Consider the following 18701-nt stretch of genomic DNA (forward strand, 5'->3'; position numbering starts at 1 on the left):
AGTTCATATGGCGACGTTACAGCTTTACTGGTGGAGGAAGACCTCAGGTGCCCTTCCGTGCATTATTTCAGTCACAATCGGGCACCTGAGCAGAACCACTGACGTTCCCTGAGCTAGCTGGATAGCTTCCTCACATGAAATAATCCGAAGTCCCTATCGGGATTCGAACCCCACAGCAGAGAAGGGCAAATGGCTTGAAGTCAATGACCTTAACCACTTAGCCAAGGACGCCACGTTTCACTTAAGAATATCTTTATAAATTGTAACTACGAATGCCACATCTACTGATTATTCCTTTCTTATCATATGCAGGTGATGAATCAGTGATATGAGTAAGGGTATGACGTCAGATTTATTAAACTTTGTTGATTCATCCTTATGTGGTGCAAACTATGCAGGTAAAAAGAAATATCTGTATAAATATAAAACGCAGCTTTGATATGTACTGAATTGTATCTTTTAATAAGCCTTGAAATAGCTTGACAAGACATTTTATATACATAACTAAAGACACTCTTGTTCGAAATACTGAAAAATGGGTGAAATTTAGATAGATTGACAAAAAACCCTCACGTTTTATGTGATTAAATTTGTAACAGTTGCATATGAAATAGTTCATGCCATTTATGATGAAATGAACACAACAAATAATGTAGAATGATTATAATAATTATTCAAATTAAAAATTTTCAGAAAGATAAATTGTATAATAAAACTGCGCTGGCCGTTTTTTTCATTAGCACCCATTGCTATGTACTGGCTGGTTTCTGGAACGTATTCGAAAGTATTTCAATAAGCTTATAGTTTCCAACACAAACGAATTTAAATATATTCGTATAAACTAAATATAAACTTAACAAAACAACAGTTGATTCAGGTCCAAGCGTGTTGCAAAATTTAAGGACATAATATAACACAGCATTCATAGCACATCAGTATGACATATGATTTATAAACATGTTATCTTAGTGTTTATCAATATTTTTTGCTTTGTCTACGATAAATTCAATATTCTTTTTCTTTTGATAACAATAATGTTGTCTAGTTGAACCAATTATTGAAGCTGTCTTTGTAAAACATGTATGGAATTCTTCTTTGTTATTTCAAAATCGCATAAAAAGGATTAAGATCATAATTTTTCCGAAGGTAAAATCCAAATGATATTCTTAATTAGGATTTTTTTAAATCTCATGAGAGTCAGTGTATGACATGAGTAATGTTACTTCATCGGATCAGTTAAAGGATAATGAACTCAAATGAATCGATAAATATCGGCTGATTTCGAGTAATATTGTCATAAACCCTACGCTGCTCTCGCCTTTTCACAAGGTTTTCGTAAAACCAGTTTTAGTACATTTTGTCACGCGAAAGGACGTGTTTCATTGTGACGTCATTATTTGATACAATATTGAATAACAATATTAATAATAATATTTTGGTGCGCATACATACTCGTTACCATAATATGGGTACTTTTACATATCCATTTATTTGCATTATTTCTCACCAATGTTTGTCTCACAAACAATAAAATGTCTAGATAAGATACATTTTCTCTTCTTATCAGGAAATGGGTTGTGACGTTGAATTGCTATGATCCTATTTATAACCAAATAAATAAAGATATAGAAGGGAATAATCGGTCACAATTGATTTTAACAACAAAATATAATAAGACTTAGTAAGTCTTTTAGTCAATATGGTCAAACATAACGGTAAAATTTACCACCATGTTGAAGACTAATAACAACATTTGCGAAACAATTGATTTGCAATATAATTCCATTCTAGACTAATAATGAAGTTCAACAATCAAATCAACAGGCGTATCAAATCGTTTGACATTTAGAATAAAACATCGAATTCCCATAGAAATTAACCTTTCTGTTTAACTTCGTACATATATTGCGTGTCATGGATTGGAAATAAGATCAAATTTGCGCCAGTCAGGCAAACTCTATGGCATCAAATTTAGTATCGTTTTAGACTGAACATTGATACTTTCTAGTTTTTGTTTAAGAAATTAATAATAATAAGATAAACATAACTTCATAAAATAATGTATATTTCTTAAAAGTTCCTGAACTGAAATAGATGCCCGTTACATAATCTCGTAATTATTTATTTTCCTAAACTATCAGCATTTATAAAATAGTACCAAATAGTAAAACTGTCTTAACATGTCCCAGGGGGTGGGGTTTAGAGATTTAGCACTTTGATGTGATCTCTCATCACAAACTCTTTCTGCAATTTTTGTTTTCATTACTCTTGATGGACGCCAGTCCACTTTTCCAATAAAACATAAAACGTTTTTCCTGAAATTTATTTCGAAAATGTCCGGACCTTAAATTCCGTGCACTTACTTCATACTGCTTTATTTTCATAGTAACTGTTCTAAAACACCACGCCGTTTTTCATTTAATATTACTTTTTCTTTATAACACCAATGTAAAAACCAACGACATTTATTCCAGACTGGTGATCTCAAAAACCTTAATATTTGTACATGCACATACATGATTTTATGGCAAGTAGCGAAATATTCCTGACACATTTTAAAAATTGTATGCCGTTTTTATCATGGATTTCATTTAAAAAATATGAGAGAAAATTAAACATATAATAAAGTGAAAAGAAAAAAAATGTGATAATATGCTTGTTATTAATACTATCGTTGGTGCATTATTACAAAGATAAGCAAGGCCAACATTTTGATAAAATACAACAAAATTTATATTTATTTATTTGTTTTGTTTGTTTGCTTTGTTTGGGTTTAGCGCTTTTATGTTTTATGTAGTTCTTCCTTGTCGATTAAACTAAGATCATGGTCCATTAAATGTCTAAGATGTATTTACAAACGATGTAAAGTACTTTTATAATGCGTATTCTTTGATAATACACCAATTCCACTTGCATAACAGAATAAAAAAATATTATACAATATGTGGGAAGGACGGCAATGCCGTGTAAAAATCCTTTAGTAATCAGAATGATATAATAAGTATCATTAAATTGAGACTTTTCTGGAAAATAAATGACTGTTTGACATTACAATTGAGTTGTTGCTATAACTAGACATTCATAAATATTCTTAGATACAGTACAGTACGTGGGTCTTCATTATACTTATACAAAATGGAATAATGTTTGTGAAATAAATGTACATATATGTACAGGATTTTTATATGGACATAAGATCTGTTTTGTTACATGGATAGAAAAAAATAACAGAAATAGCAGTGCAAATGATAGCTGCAACGGAGAAAAATATTCTGAAAAGATGCTTTAATATGTACTATTGTAGAATAAACTAAACAATAGGAGTCGTATTTTTTTTAAATAATTCAACTTGATACAAGTTTCTAAACTGAGGTCTGGACGCTTCTCGTCTGACAGCAAAAATAGCTTATTGTTAGAAATCATGTAACATTCGATGAAAACAAACACGCCAAGCTAAAACAACTCTTCCCAAGTTACTGTAATCTGATCTTTTTCTTACAAGCACATTGCGTGCTACGCAAGATACATCATTGTTTGGAATTCCCTTGTATGATAAGGAAATACAACAGAAATCCGGACGCAATTACATTTATAACTCTATGAATGTTTTAGTAATTATAATTAAATGAATTTTGTTAAAAAAATCGATAATGAATTTTCATCCTAAAAACATGCATTCACAAGGATTTCTCCGGAATTTTAATTTAAAAAAACATAAGAAACAAAGCGATCCCTCTGAAACACGAATCACAACAAAATCACTTGAAAATTGCAAACTCGGTTTGATTTAATCTGAAAATGAGGGATGATAAATAAGTGCAACATCCCTCACACCCACGAGTACCGACTTGAGCGATACTCAATTCTCAACACTTAATAGTGCTAGCATCAATGATCCCAAAGGACCAGAAAAATATCACAACACTGAAGTGAAGTACGGGGCAACTTTTTACAGCTGCCACCTGCTGTTATAAAGTATAAAAATCTGGAAACAAAGCGTATCCTCGGAAGCATTAATCACAACAAAATTACATGAATATTGAAGACTCAGTCTGATTGAGTCTGCATATGAGGGAAAATTAATAAGTAAACATCTATTATCTATGTGCACACCATTCAGCAGAAATCTTACCAAAACGTCAATCAACCAACATCATCAGATTCTTCGGGTAATTTATTTTAAGTTATCAATGCCTAGTTCCTAAACTTTTGACCCTTTTAACAATATTGAAATTACCAAGAACTGAAAATTATCTGAAATAGGAAATATAAGTTTAATATTTTAGTCTATTAATGATGTCCTTGTATGATTTCATTCCACTCAAACTTAATGCTTGATATGCTCTAACAATGTAGTTCGGAACTAATATTATCTTCATACATAATATATTAAATTATTATCCGAGAATAAAAGGTTGGGAATTATTATATCAGGTGAAACTAATTTAAATCTTTTTTGTGTTTTTTGGTGTTGTGTTGGTTTTTTTAATGTCAAATTATGTTTAGAATTTTCATCGATACTTTTAAAAAAAAGAAACGTTAAACATTTAAAATTTCATGCCACATCAACCCTGTAAATATTGTCTAACGACTTTGATGTCCGTTCTGATAACAGTTAAGGTTCAACAAACAAACAAAATATTAAATAGCTGGATATCGTTCTCAAAAGTCTTACTCACGAGAAAAATAATATTAAAGCATAAAGCCATTTGATCCATGACTTCAAATTCATATAAAACTATGAGAATCGTTTTCTGCCAAATAAAACATGTCCTAAACAAATACAGGCGTTGATAGTGATATGATTGCACTATAAACATATCACGTAAATCATGATGTTGAATTAATTATTGCCAATCTCATAGAAGTAATACTATAACAAACGACCCTATTCAAATACATTCAGCTTAATATTACTGCACTCGTGACCAAATTGTGAACTTGTTTTATTCGAGCAGTATGCTGGGAGCGTAGTTAAAAGCAACAAGAAGTATCTTTTAAAAAGATAGTCTACCGAAGTAAAACTGGGTTACTGCCACATGTTACATGTATTTATAAGATTTTGATAGAAAGTTCAAAGTTTTAAAAGTTGATATCAATCAGAACCGTTCGGCTTTAAAGCCCATGAGGCATACATATACAAAACGTAAATACAGCAGTAAAGAATTGTAAGCAATGCTTGCATCACAATGAAATAATATTTATAATACATTTTGTAGCTAAGAAAAAAAACCCATAACATTTTGTAATTATAAACATATTAATATTGATGTCTCTTCAAAGTAAGACAACTTCTATTGTACATTATTTATTGAGTTGTTATTACGTTTTACCATATGCAAAACTGACAGTATTATGAAACGAATCGCATATGAAATACTGCAAATATAAATTAAAGGATAATGTATAGTATAAATTCAACAAACTACTTATAAACGTTTTTCTGTGGTGAAATAGAGAAAATATAAAACAGTTTTAACAGGCCCTGGTTACACGAAAAAAGCAACTGTAATTTACACATTATTTGTGTAAAAGGCTGTGGTCTGAAGCCAAATTTAAACTTACAAAAAACATATTTTGTACTCATTAACAGCACTTTTTTGCTCTCAACATAAATTGTTTATTTTTTCACATGTTTAATGCCTTTTTACATTTAAAAAGACTTGCTTTAACAAAATTTACTAATAACAAAACGAAATGTGAAAAGAAAGATTTTAGATATGGACGTTTTGTTGATGTTATAAATCTATTGTTTTGCAACAAGTACATAGGGAAATGTGAAAAAGATCAAAAATCGTAAGTTAGCTTTCTTACGTAAAGCTACTTTTGTTACAATTCACGTAATAATCAATGAGATTATTTATTTTGTAAAATGGAAAACTGTAAGATGAATGTGTTCCCATAAACTTAAATTTAACTCAGATAATGACACCAACATCTATGAATTTGGTAGACAATTAAAGTCAATTTTACTTGATTAAATATAATGTTATGCTCAAATTTGATATTTAATATAAAAAATGATAATTACTGTACAGTCTCTTTTGAAATGTTTAATAAGAATCTTTTAAATACACACAGAGAAAATATATAAGGCTTTTAACGCTACACACTACAGGCAATAACGATATGATTACTTAGTGTCATTAAAAAGAACTGGCTGTTTTTTTAAGACCAGACCAAATTGGTTTGACATGTTACATGGAATACAGATTTCAAAGTAGACATATTCGGGAAGATTGTACTAGATTTCAATAAATTTCTACAATTAAGGTTTTTTTTTACCCAAACATGAGCATAGTATATCTTGATTGTTCAAAAATATATGAAAATAATAAACATTATATAAGCTGAACAAATCTTTAATCATATAACATATTGGACACTTATTGAACATCATAAACCGCGGGTATCTTATAAGTTTGGAATTTATTGTGTGTGTGTTTTTTTTTTTTTTTTTTTTTTTTGTGTTTCTTTGTGTTTTTTTTGGTTTTTGGTTTTGTTTTGTTTTTGTTTTTGTGTTTCTTCAGATTTAGATATCTGAGCAATTTAACTTGAACGCTAAAGTAATATCCTTTACATATTGTTTAAGAACTATCCTTTATATGTTATTATATAATGGTAAGAACTATCCTTTACATTGTATTTTAGAATTATCCTTAAAATTTTATTTTTGAAAAATAAGAACAATTCATTACATTTTTTTTAGAATTGCCAATAAGAATTAAGATTTCAGCTTGTACTTTTCCAATGACCAATGAAAATTCTTCTTATATTCAGTTTTTCTCTGTATATTTTACAGGAAGTCAGACTGATTTTAGACTGCCTTCGGTCGGAAAAATATTTATGCACCAGGCTTTGACTTCATAGAAACGTTATTATAGTAAAAAAGGTCATTGCTTTTATAATGCTATGACTCCCCGAAAGTTCCTGTATCCGATTAATTCATAAAAAATAAATTTTTCTTTTTTTCCCTAGTCGTGGGGTTTAAATTTTTATAAAAAAAATAAAAAACCATTTGTAAAATGTCAAAAAAAAATGGCTTGTTACTGAAGAAAACGTGATTTTCTTTGAAATGGTTATGAAATGGTTATATATTTTTATCTAAAAGTGTACCAAATAAATATGAACGTGCATTTGAAGCTCTTAGAAATGAGATTTACAAATATTCTAGAACAACGTTTATTTTACAAATACATCAAAAACGCATGTAATTTATCACTATAAAGCAAACTAATTCGTTGGATGTGTGTTATATGATTACAATTAAGAAAGTGTAACATTTACTTACGAAAGACCGATGGTGACTTCCCACTTCAGACTTCACATTTTATACCTTTAGTAAAGTATATCAGAAATGTGAAGACTGAAGTTTTTGAAGCATGAATTTTGAAGCGTGAGGTGTGAAGTTTGAAGCTTCAAATTTCAGAGTTCAGTTTTCAAACTTCACGCTTCAAACTTCACATTTCACGCTCCAAACTTCACGCTTCAAACTTTGCATAAGGTATAAAATATGAAGTCTGAAGTGGGAAGTCATCACCCGTCTTTCGTATTTACTCGAATATCTACATAAATTGAAACTGTCTATATGCTTTTACAAAATATGAATTTAATTAACAAAGCAAAATAATTAATTGAATGCATGTTATATGATTACACTTAAGTGTAATATTATGTTATCCTTTACATCTTTATCTTTATGTCCGTATACTTTTACAAAGAATAAATTTGATTAAGTCCAGCCGCTAAAAATATATGTACTAAGTACTTATTTGTGATGCCCATCAGACCATAAAATGTAATTGAAACATTTTTCGTCTGAAGCCTGAATAAAGTTTCCACATCATTAGGTTATGGAGGAGAATAACCTCAACATCGAGAATAATTTTCATCTCTAATAAGACATTTATAAGACTTTCCGATGACCATTTACTCTTAATTAATTAGTCTGAATATGATATTCAATTTCAATATTTGGAAATGAAGAGGTTATGCTTATTATGCTTACAAAGAAATTCATTCTTATACCCAAACTGACATGGAGTGGATAATGGTGTAAAGTCTACAATTCTAATAATCAATCTACGGAGTTTTCAGTATAGGTTAATGTTTAATAGTACATATTTACAAAATTAAATTGGTCAGGCCCGGCGCAGCACTAATATTTCTTAAGAAGTTAAACAATTACGTAATAATCAGTCACATGACGGTATTTTGACATAAAGCTACAATGTTTAGTAAATCAATTAAAACATAACCCTTCAATTATATTATTCTGAAATTATTCCATATCTCATTAAAAATGATCATTTTCTATTGCAGTGTTTGTGATAAAGTTGAATTTATTAATATCAATTATCTGAAGTTATAATGTTATCATGCAGTCATTAAATTTATGATAAGTATTTCGAATAAGACAAAAATGTTTAAAAAACAAATATAATCTAATAGCTGTCACAATATAAGTCCTCATTTTCTATTTTTCTAATATCGGTCAAGATATTTTATGTAACATTTAATTACATTCAAACAGAAAAAACAGTATACACTTATGAATAAAAAAAACTTACATGTTATCTGTTTGACCCTTTTGAAATCCATCAATTCCCTAATATATATAAACAATTTTGTCAATTTAAAACTGTTTTATTTATTGGTTAAACAACACTAACTGGTGAAGTACATTCGTGATTTAGTGATTTTTAAAAAAAAAAACAAAAAAAAAAAAAAAAAAAACAAAAAAAAAAAACTATACATTGCATTATTGACAATTACATGTAGTATCTAAATTAGATTCAAATGAACTAAAATACCATATTATTTTAAATAAAAAACGTGTATTATAATTACCGACAATTCTACACAATATTTTTGTTATCCTGCTTATTGAAGCTGCACGCCTCGAGGTGAGCCAAAATATTTCAAGAAAATCAATATTGAGAAAAATGTACCAAAATTTTAAGATCCAAGTTATATTTTTGTGCGGTTTAAGACTGTATTTGCAGTATTTTAATACCATATTTCTACCGCGTTACTAATGCCGTAAGGGCTTTGTTTTGCATATGTTGTCGACTTTTTGGTAATTGTCTTGGATTGTAAGTGCCAATCGCAACATGTAAATTACTTTCTTTGTTCACCTCATAATATTTTACTTTTAAATTCATTTCCAAACTTTTCATGAAAATTAACATGAATCTGGAGGCGTGCTGCTTTTATGAAGTTTAAAAATGGATAAGTGTGGTCTAAACAAGATTCTCAAACAAAGCTATCACAATATTTGAATAAATTGTTATCTAAAATAATAGCTTTTTTCATTCGCAAAGCAAACCAATAACTCTATAACAACTGCAAAATTAAGGCAACCGTTCTTTGAACAGCAAAACTTTTTGTCATTGTTGACTTTCGTCTTTCGAGTCTGGTTTTTAATGAGCGTTGTATACTTTTAAACTGGACTACACGTCTTAAGAAGAGATTATACAAAAGCATGACTTGAGAAACAATTAAATAGATATTTAAAAAAACAACGAGTAACAACCTATTAAAAGTAATTTCTATATATTTGCCGCTCAAACGACGCCGCCTGAACTAAATGTAAGGTGATTTTAATTGAAGCGGCATCATGTTATTATCTTTCAGGACACACAAACACATGTACATGTAAATGATCAAAAAAATGCTGAAACATGTATAAAACATGACTGTTAGGGACTAATGACGCCGTTAATATAAATATAACAATTTGGCATTATTACCCCTCAACGAAGCTTTGTCTTTGTCTTTTCAAGTTGACATGTATGCATATCATATTGTAACAGTGTGTTATGTCTTCAAAGGATATTAAATTTTCGCCCAACCGTGCATCTAGAGATAGACTGTCCTAAAAAAACTAACTTGTACTTATTTGTGCGTTGTTGATCAAACCAAATACTTTATATCTCTACTCATATCTCAACACGGTTAATAAACTTTTCCATAAATAATCAGGAACCAAACTTCGCTATGAATGATACGGAATTTGGTTTTTACTTGCTTCCAATCATGGATTATGATCACATATCAAAAGCAGAATGAAAATGAGAAAAACAAAGTTATCTACATAGAACATTTAAAATTGAAAATGTTGTTGGCTCGGTTTGATTGAGACTGTTTATAAACGGTAAAAGAATGCAAGAGCTCGCTTTACCGGCTTATTCAACATATAGACATGAAAATCGCGGAATGTTGTATTAAGAAGCATCCGCAGATGTGGTTATACGGCGGCTATTATGAATCCTTAAATATGGCACGTACCTGACATTCCGTGAAAGCGTCATATGGTCCCCAAGGTGAAAAATGCTTGTACCCTAAACGTGAAAACAATAGCGGCACAAAGATAGATTGAGAAAGGAATTCAAAAGTATCCGTGAACGAAGCCTACATATCATAGATTACACGTCAAAAGAGAAATTTAAAATGCAAACAACGTATCCTAAGGGAGTTTGGTTTAACTTTGAAATTACCTTTTTAAATTAATCATATCAAATCTGTTCTTGTATAATATCAACTAAGGTGAACAATAGTTGTTTTTTAAGCAGTGTCACAAAACCATATCATTCAACTATTGCCTTCTTAACTAACTATTATCAAATGTTTGTCTCCACAGACATCACTGGACAAAATGTTATCGCAAATACTTTAAGGTAATAAAGTTTGAAAATCATTTAGGAACATAATGATATAATTAGTTTAATAAGTATCATTAGACGGAGACATTTGCAGGAAATCAATGAAGGACTGTATTGTTGCTAAGAGAAGATGTGCCTTCAAACAATAAGTGTAATTAATCAGTCTGTACTTTTCTTATTAAGACATATTATCAAATGTCAATTTGTAAATATCTACATCATCTTATATAATAAGACTATTTAAAGTAGTTATACAATTTTTAACAAAGAAAGTTTATCATGTTATGGTTTAAATTTATCCAATCCTTTACAATTAATTATTCCATAACTATTCTGAAGTATTAAAAGAATATTAAAAAAAACGTTCTGCGCCAGTTAGCATTGATGGCTTTTATTCAACTTAAGAATATTAAATGGCGGGTAGATATTCTCTTTAACAGTAAGTAAACAAATAAATGAGAACTAAAATTATAGGCACATGTTAGAAAAAATCTTTAGGCACCTTTAATACTCAAGATCTGATGGTTAAGAAGTAAGCAATTTAAAGAGTTGAAGCGAATTTTTGGGGGTATTTTAGTTTTATTGGGTTTTATTAAAATAAAAAAATATAGGACACATAAAGGATTTCGAATTCAAATGAAAATAAAGTGGGTTTATGGGACAAACCGCCAGTTGGTCAGGACTATAATTTATGTAAGTTTTTTGGTTGGCATGAACTGAAATATACAATCAAATGCAGTAGTTAAATGAAGATGGAACAATCTGTAATTTAATTAAAGAAACTTGCGCATAGAAAAGATTTTTCTCCTTAAATGATGTTAACAACGAGAACGAAAATACCGAATAGAATGAATGCTCCCAGAACCAGCACATTTGTCAATGTATTCAAATAAAAATTTGTAAAAGAAAAAATGTAAAAGTCTCATTTTTACAATTTTTACACCAGTGACCCGCAGTACTCCCAAACTTCACCCAGATATGAAATACATCAGCCAATGAGTAAAGGCTATTAATTATAATCGAAAGTGTAATTAGCATTATAGAGTATTTAAAAAAGGAGATAATAAAAAAATCAAGAAAGGTAGTATTATGGATCTTAGACGGAACACATCCTGTTTCTGGTGTTTCTGTTAATGTGTGATGTGTTAATGAAATAATTTAAATACATTTTAAGTTATTTCCCAGACAAACATAATAAGGTATCATAAAGGTAGATAATTAAAAAACCAAGTTATGTACAGTTATTGCTCTTTAACACTATACCTCCACTTACTAGTTTCTATAACCGAGTGAAGTTTCAATAAAATATTATTATTGACAGTTATGAAGTTTTCTCATATCAAATAGAGGATATTTGTTTAGTTCAGTGTAAGATCGGAATATATTTCACCGAGTGATTACCAAAAGGTATATTTCACGAGTGGCACAGCCACGAGTGAAATATGAACTTTTGGTGTTCACAAGGTGAAATATATTTCGATCTTACACTAAACTAAACAAATTTTCTTTTTATTACATGCAAAGAAACGTTTTAAAAAGACATTAAACCTAAATTAATAAATACTGAATGAAAAGCGCGCCAAATAATAATATAACGTGACGTCATTTACGACGTCACGTCATTAAGTTGGTACCCAGTACTGAACACGCTGGAATTTCACTGAAACAACGAAAGGGGCTTAAATTCAAAACAGTGAAATTATCAAAGTGGTAATTTCACTGTTTCAAACAGTGAAATTACCAGTTTTATATCACTGATATATTTCTATAAACCACCGAAAAGCATGTAATAAAAAAGTGTTATAAAGGGACTCGTAATTAATACAGTAAGCAAGGAGAATTATAGCTTTTGCACCCTGCACTTCTACATGCCAATCACTATCACTGTATGCAATTTTAATCAAATGTCTACAATAGTTTTAAAGATTTGAATGAAATATCTTTAAAGTTTAGAAGTTATTCTCAGGACAACCATCATTTATCATTTTATTTTTAAGCATCATAAAGGGAGAACATACTCGTATCAAGCAAAGCAGAATGATTGCTCTTTGACATTGCACTTTCAGAAACCGGTATATATTACTGTTTATTATATGATCTAAATATAGCTGCAATCTCATTGGTCCAAACAGTAGTCAACAGAACTTTTTTATAAAATCATATTTACTGGGTGTAGTATCATATTCACTGGCTGAATTGGATTTTCCAAGTCTTAAAATAGATTGAGACTCATATTCAATGATCATACGCCGTAGACTGTTAATTACGCGTGTTAATTAAAAAATAATTGTTGCTTTTTTTTCTTTATGGCATATTTCTCAATTAAAATATCAATACTTTACTATCATACTTAAGGGTTACACCGCAATAATGAGTCAAAACTTGAATTATTTTTGTATGCGCAGCGTTCGCGTAGTCGTTGCACGCCTAACACGTGCGTCTTTCTTCCCGCGCTTCAACGAGGCAAAATTTGTACATGTATAATTATAAGGTTGCACTTTTGTGATTTTTTTAATTTCTTAGCCTATTCATATAATAAAACAATTATTGACTAGTAAACCATTGAATATGATGTGATATTCACCAGCAGAAAGTCATATTAACCTCGGCTATCGCCTCGGTCAATATGTCATCTGCCGGTGAATATCACATCATATTAAATGGCTCACTAGTCAATAATTGTATAATGAAGTTTTAATAATTTTTTCAAATATTTTTCAAGTTTTTCTACGGCAAGAATTGTTAATTATTATAATAATATAATAATGTAACAATGTTTCTTTATAAAAATAATTCAGGCTGAAGTTTAAATCGATTTACTGGTCATCATAGACTTTACATATTTTGACAAGTGTGCCGTTGAATATGATGTGATATTTGCCGGCAGATGACATATTGACCGAGGCGATAGCCGAGGTCAGTATGACTTTCTGCCGATGAATATCACATCTTATTATATGATCTAAATATAGCTGCAATCTCATTGGTTTAAACAGTAGTCAACAGAACTTTTTTATAAAATCATATTTACTGGGTGTAGTATCATATTCACTGGCTGAATTGGATTTTCCCAGTCTAAAAATAGATTGAGACTCATATTCAATGATCATACATCGTAGACTGTTAATTACGCGTGTTAATTAAAAAATAATTGTTGCTTTTTGTTCTTTATGGCATATTTCTCGATAAAAACATCAATACTTTACTATTATACTAAAAGGTTACATCGCAAAAATGAGTATAAACTTGAATTATTTCTGTATGCGCAGCGTTCGCGTAGTCGTTGCACGCCTTACAAGTGCGTCTTGTTTCCCGCGCTTCAACGCGGCAAAATTTGTACATGTATAATTATAAGGTTGTACTTTTGTGATTTTTTTTTTAATTTCTTAGCCTATTCATATAATAAAACAATTATTGACTAGTGAACCATTGAATATGATGTGATATTCACCGGCAGAAAGTCATATTGACCTCGGCTATCGCCACGGTCAATATGTCATCTGCCGGTGAATATCACATCATATTCAATGGCTCACTAGTCAATAATTGTATAATATTCAATAGCACACTAGTCAATACTATTTTTATTATATGAATAGGCGAAGATTTGAAAAAAAATCACAAGAAAGTACAAACTTATACATGTACAATTTTTGCCCGATTCGTTGAAACGCGGGGGGGGGGGGAACGCACGTGTCAGGAGTGCAAGGACTACGCAAACCCTGCGCATACAAAAGTTATTCAAGATTATACTCGTCATTGCGGTGTGGCCTTTAAGGATAATAGTAAAGAAATGATAATTTAATCGAAAAATATGTTATAAAGAACAAAACGCAACAATTATCTTTTAATGTGCGCGCGTAAGTTACAGTCTACGGTGTATAGTCATTAAATATGAGTCTCACTCGGAAAATCCAATTCAGCCAGTAAATATGATACTTCGCCGAGTGAATATGGTTTTGTAAAAGTTCTGTCGACTTATGTTTGGACCAATGAGATTCAGCTATATTTAGATCATATAATAACATCAATTATATTTTAAGTGCACAAATAACCAAACATATCAAAACCATACAGATAATGCGTTTCCCTCTATGTTTGATAAGATCTCGGATTGCATGCGTTCCGGACCACAGTTCGCAACATTGCCTTGTACTGTCACGTGTCTCTTTTCAGAGCAGACAATATTTAAACAGTGGCGGATTCAGGCCCGGGCTTCGGGGCTGCAGCCATATCCCCAGGTCGGCCCAAAGATACGCTAAACAGCTGGCATGGAATGTATTTTTGTCAGTTTCAAACTTTATTGGCTGCAGTGTACTCGCTTACTGTCATCCAGTTGTTAATCTCCTGCCTGGGGGCTTGGCAGAGATCTTTATCTATCAACATGCTTGAATGACTTGAATGTTAAAAATGCATAATTGATTGGGTTTTTTTTCCAGGTCTAATGAAATTAATAGTCGTAGATAGTGGCAAATAGGTGTGTTACATAGTACACTATATTTTACTATCTTTGTTTTTTCATTTTCTTGTCGAAACCCTTTAATTAAAAAATTGTAAATTGTGATTTGTAAATTAAAAATGTGGCGAGTTTTATAAAGATAATATTTATTAAAGGAATCGCATTTTAACAATTACATTTTTATTAAAATGAATAATTGGTTATTTGCTTTGAATAATTTTTATGGCAGTAATTTATCTAAAAGAAATACTGACCTCTTTGATATCTAAAATGGATTCATTGATTTAAAAATTCTTATTGAAAATTAGTGTTTGAAATATTATTATTATTATTGTAAAATAGAAAGGCAGTATTTTAATTACACTTTACTTTGGAAATTTGCCTAGCTATTACATGTATTCAGATGAGTTAATTGATCGAGTGTTTGAAACTAGTTTTAGACAGTCGCGCATTCATTAGTTAGTATGCTGTTATTTTGTAAATGCTTACTACTAAACACCAGGGGAATTCTATTTTAAAGACCCTGCAAACACTAGCCTATACAAAATACAACAGCACAAGATAGTCAAGGAAACTACACCATTTTCAACCTAATATTTTAAAAATTTCTCTGTCTACGGGAGGGGACACCCCTCCCAGGCCCACTCCATACAGATTCATTTTTCTTAATTCCAGTCTTTATTAAATATTTACAAAACAGTAGTTTACACATACATTACCACTTATAAAGATGAGCTATAAAAGACTTCAGTTAAAATTTTGTCATATGAAAAGGATGCTGGCCAAATCTCCAAACATGAGCACTGTTTTTCTTTTGTTTTTGTCAAAATCTTCTATCCATATTTCAGCCCCCACCCGAAAACCCTGTTTTGTAACCACTCCAGTTAAATTTGAACATTCCGTTATCTTTCAACTAAATAATGTATTCATACTTCATTTTACTCTCATTCGTATACGTACATTTTTATAAATATATACAAATATTCACATAAAACATGTATACGACCATTAATATTTTTCAAAATTTCAAGAGTCATAAAATCAGTCAAGACACTAGAATCGAATAGAGTACAATTGCAATGTATATAAACAGAATAATAAAGTTAGGTAACCATCGCTAATCGAAAATTTAAAACTTCAAAAGATTAATTAAAAAATTGAAAACTGTAACGGAGCCCTAACGCGCGTATAAGAAAAAAAAATTAAAAGATCGTTTATCATCCAAGAAAAGATCTTGCATAAACTGATTAGCAGTGATTACCTAAACTTAGGTAAAAATACATTATGTTTAAGGCAAGCACAATGTCATCATTTACAAAGAAATAGAAAATAGAATATTAAAACAGGTGTTGGCACAAGAACGTATCATTTCAGTTTTAGTGAAACATAAATATTCATTGCTCATTTTTAGACATTCTTAAAAATGCATTATCTATAGTTTTAGCTTTATCAAATATAGATTGTAGAAAGTCATCGTACATATAGCAATCAAGAATGACATTACTTTCGTCTTAAATACTGTCACTAAACAGGCATTTTTGTTCCACTACATCTTAGCCTTCGTAACGCCCATATAATGTTCTTGAAGAGAGATTTTAAAATATTAGTAAGACGGTAGTTTTTCTGTTATTTTCTGGAGACATATTTCTTTGAACTTTGGATTTAATGGACAAGAACTTCTTTTTTAAATCTTTTGTAGACGTTATTTTGTAATTTACATTGATTTTCTAATTCTATTCTACGTTTCTTCTCAATATCCAACATTTGTTTAACTGCGTCAAGATTTTTCTGCAATTCCAAATTTTGTAATTCTGTTTCCTCCAAAAGTTGAGACTTTTCTTTGTATAGGTCTTTAATACTCACAATTTTTTCTTGCTGTTCTGCCTTGCTAATTTCATCGGTTCCTTTAAAAAATACATGACATGGTTTGAATTTATGTTAAGTAAGATTTTTCAACGTGTTTTAAAAAACAGGATTTTCTTCACAAACTAAAATAAAGTTATAAGTGCGATATCAACACAAACATTATTTATCAGGAAGCAAATGTATAAACGTTATGTCATAACTTAAGAAATTTTCTTGTGAAAAGTCTATTTTTGTAAGCACAATTATTTATGCAATAAGGTTGTTTTTATTATCACGTTGCACTGCAAATTGTTATGTTTTTATCTTTCTTTGTTAATTGACATGTATTCATTTATATTTTTTTGTATCATCTATTTTTAATATCAAAGTGGTTAAGCTGAATAGATGGTATTATCTTGGTAGAAGAAATAATGGTTTAATTATTATTATCTTCACAGTAAAGTTTGGAATGATACCTGTTAAATTGTACTCTTGGTCGTCAATACATATCCAATCAATGCTTAAAGCAGTGAGTTCTTCGAATTGTAGATTTTCTTTCAACATGTTTTGAAAAACATCGGCGTATGTTTTGGGAATCAACAATGTAACGCATAAACTCGCGACAAGTTCTACGCCGATGATTATTACATTTTCATGCGGAACGCCCAGAATGTTTGCAACCCTGTCGCGGAGAGTTCTCTGGTCATTTTTTCTAAATGATTTCCTCCTTTCAGATGAAATTTGACAGGCTTGCATCCAGACTCTTCTAACTCTGCTGAAAGAGAAATAGTCTACTGAATTTTAAATTGTTTCATATCAAGCTTCTATTTTATGCTAAGAGGACTATATGGATATGCAGCATTAATGTCCATTAAAATCACCTCCCTTGTGCTCTTTTCGACTTTGCCCATTTTTTGTCTTTACTTTCATATGTTTAACACTGGTGTCTAGGCGTTTTATCGTCGGTTCTAATACAGGAGGGATTTTTTACTACAGATTAAAGGCGTTTGGGTTGAAGAGCGCCCTTATGAAATACGGTTCAAACTGGAAGAAGAGTTACACTGTAACAGTAAATAAAGCTGTTTTCATTTCTGATGTTAAGGTAAGAAATGGAATGAAACAGGAAATTTAACATGAACGTGTACGTTCGTATTTTTGTCAAATGAAAATACCGAACACAAAAAATATTCTATGGAAATTTTATTTTATCCAGTCTCGTACTTTTTTTCGTAGAATCTTTCGTATATATCAGTGTAATATTTTTTGCGACAATGAACTTGTGTTATTTTTGTGGCTACGATTATTACTTGTTTATACACTCTTCCAAATAAGCGATCGTGAGCTATTCAGAGTTATCTTCGCTTACCGGATGTGACGTAGATTGAGGACTTGATACCAAAACTAATTCAAAACAGAAAAACGTTAAATTATTCAATTTTAAACAAGGTAACATTATTTTTTTCGTACATTTTAAAAACTTTATCATTGTTTTAACTTCAAACAACCCAGTAACGGTGTTTTTGTCGTTTTTGCAAGGATTCGTAAGGCGAAAATAACAGTTTTTTTTTTACTGACCCTCGTTTCGGATACGCAATAAATTCGGACAAAAATCATTACGAGTATTACGTACAATTGCTGTGTGTATTCTTTTAATTACAGCTTAATACATCATTAACAATGTTCATTCAATGTACTGTATTGTTTAATTCAGACAGATCTGTTGTTTTTTACGG

At 30.3% G+C, this 18701-nt stretch overlaps 1 protein-coding gene across 1 annotated transcript; it reads right to left on the bottom strand.

Annotated features, from left to right (window-relative positions):
- Positions 1-16174: 16174 nt before the first annotated feature.
- Positions 16175-17739, bottom strand: LOC132754282 (uncharacterized). Its single transcript, XM_060744899.1, has 2 exons — positions 17445-17739; positions 16175-17027 (listed from the first exon to the last, which is right to left on the bottom strand). Exons 1-2 carry the CDS (start codon positions 17722-17724, stop codon positions 16786-16788), a joined length of 522 nt encoding a protein of 173 aa, XP_060600882.1. The 5' UTR covers positions 17725-17739; the 3' UTR covers positions 16175-16785.
- Between the last annotated feature and the right edge of the window lie 962 nt (positions 17740-18701).

Source organism: Ruditapes philippinarum, unplaced genomic scaffold (genome assembly GCF_026571515.1).
Source record: "Ruditapes philippinarum isolate M1 unplaced genomic scaffold, ASM2657151v2 ctg8958_1_1_1_1, whole genome shotgun sequence".
Taxonomy (NCBI): Eukaryota; Metazoa; Mollusca; class Bivalvia; order Venerida; family Veneridae; genus Ruditapes; species Ruditapes philippinarum.

Bases quoted from the DNA above. Each gene is read 5' to 3' on its own strand.
- LOC132754282 (XM_060744899.1), bottom strand. From the start codon at position 17,724: ATGCAAGCCTGTCAAATTTCATCTGAAAGGAGGAAATCATTTAGAAAA. The intron at 17,028-17,444 runs GTATCATTCCAA...TATTTTTTAAAG, and splicing joins CCAAGAGTACAATTTAACAG to GAACCGATGAAATTAGCAAG.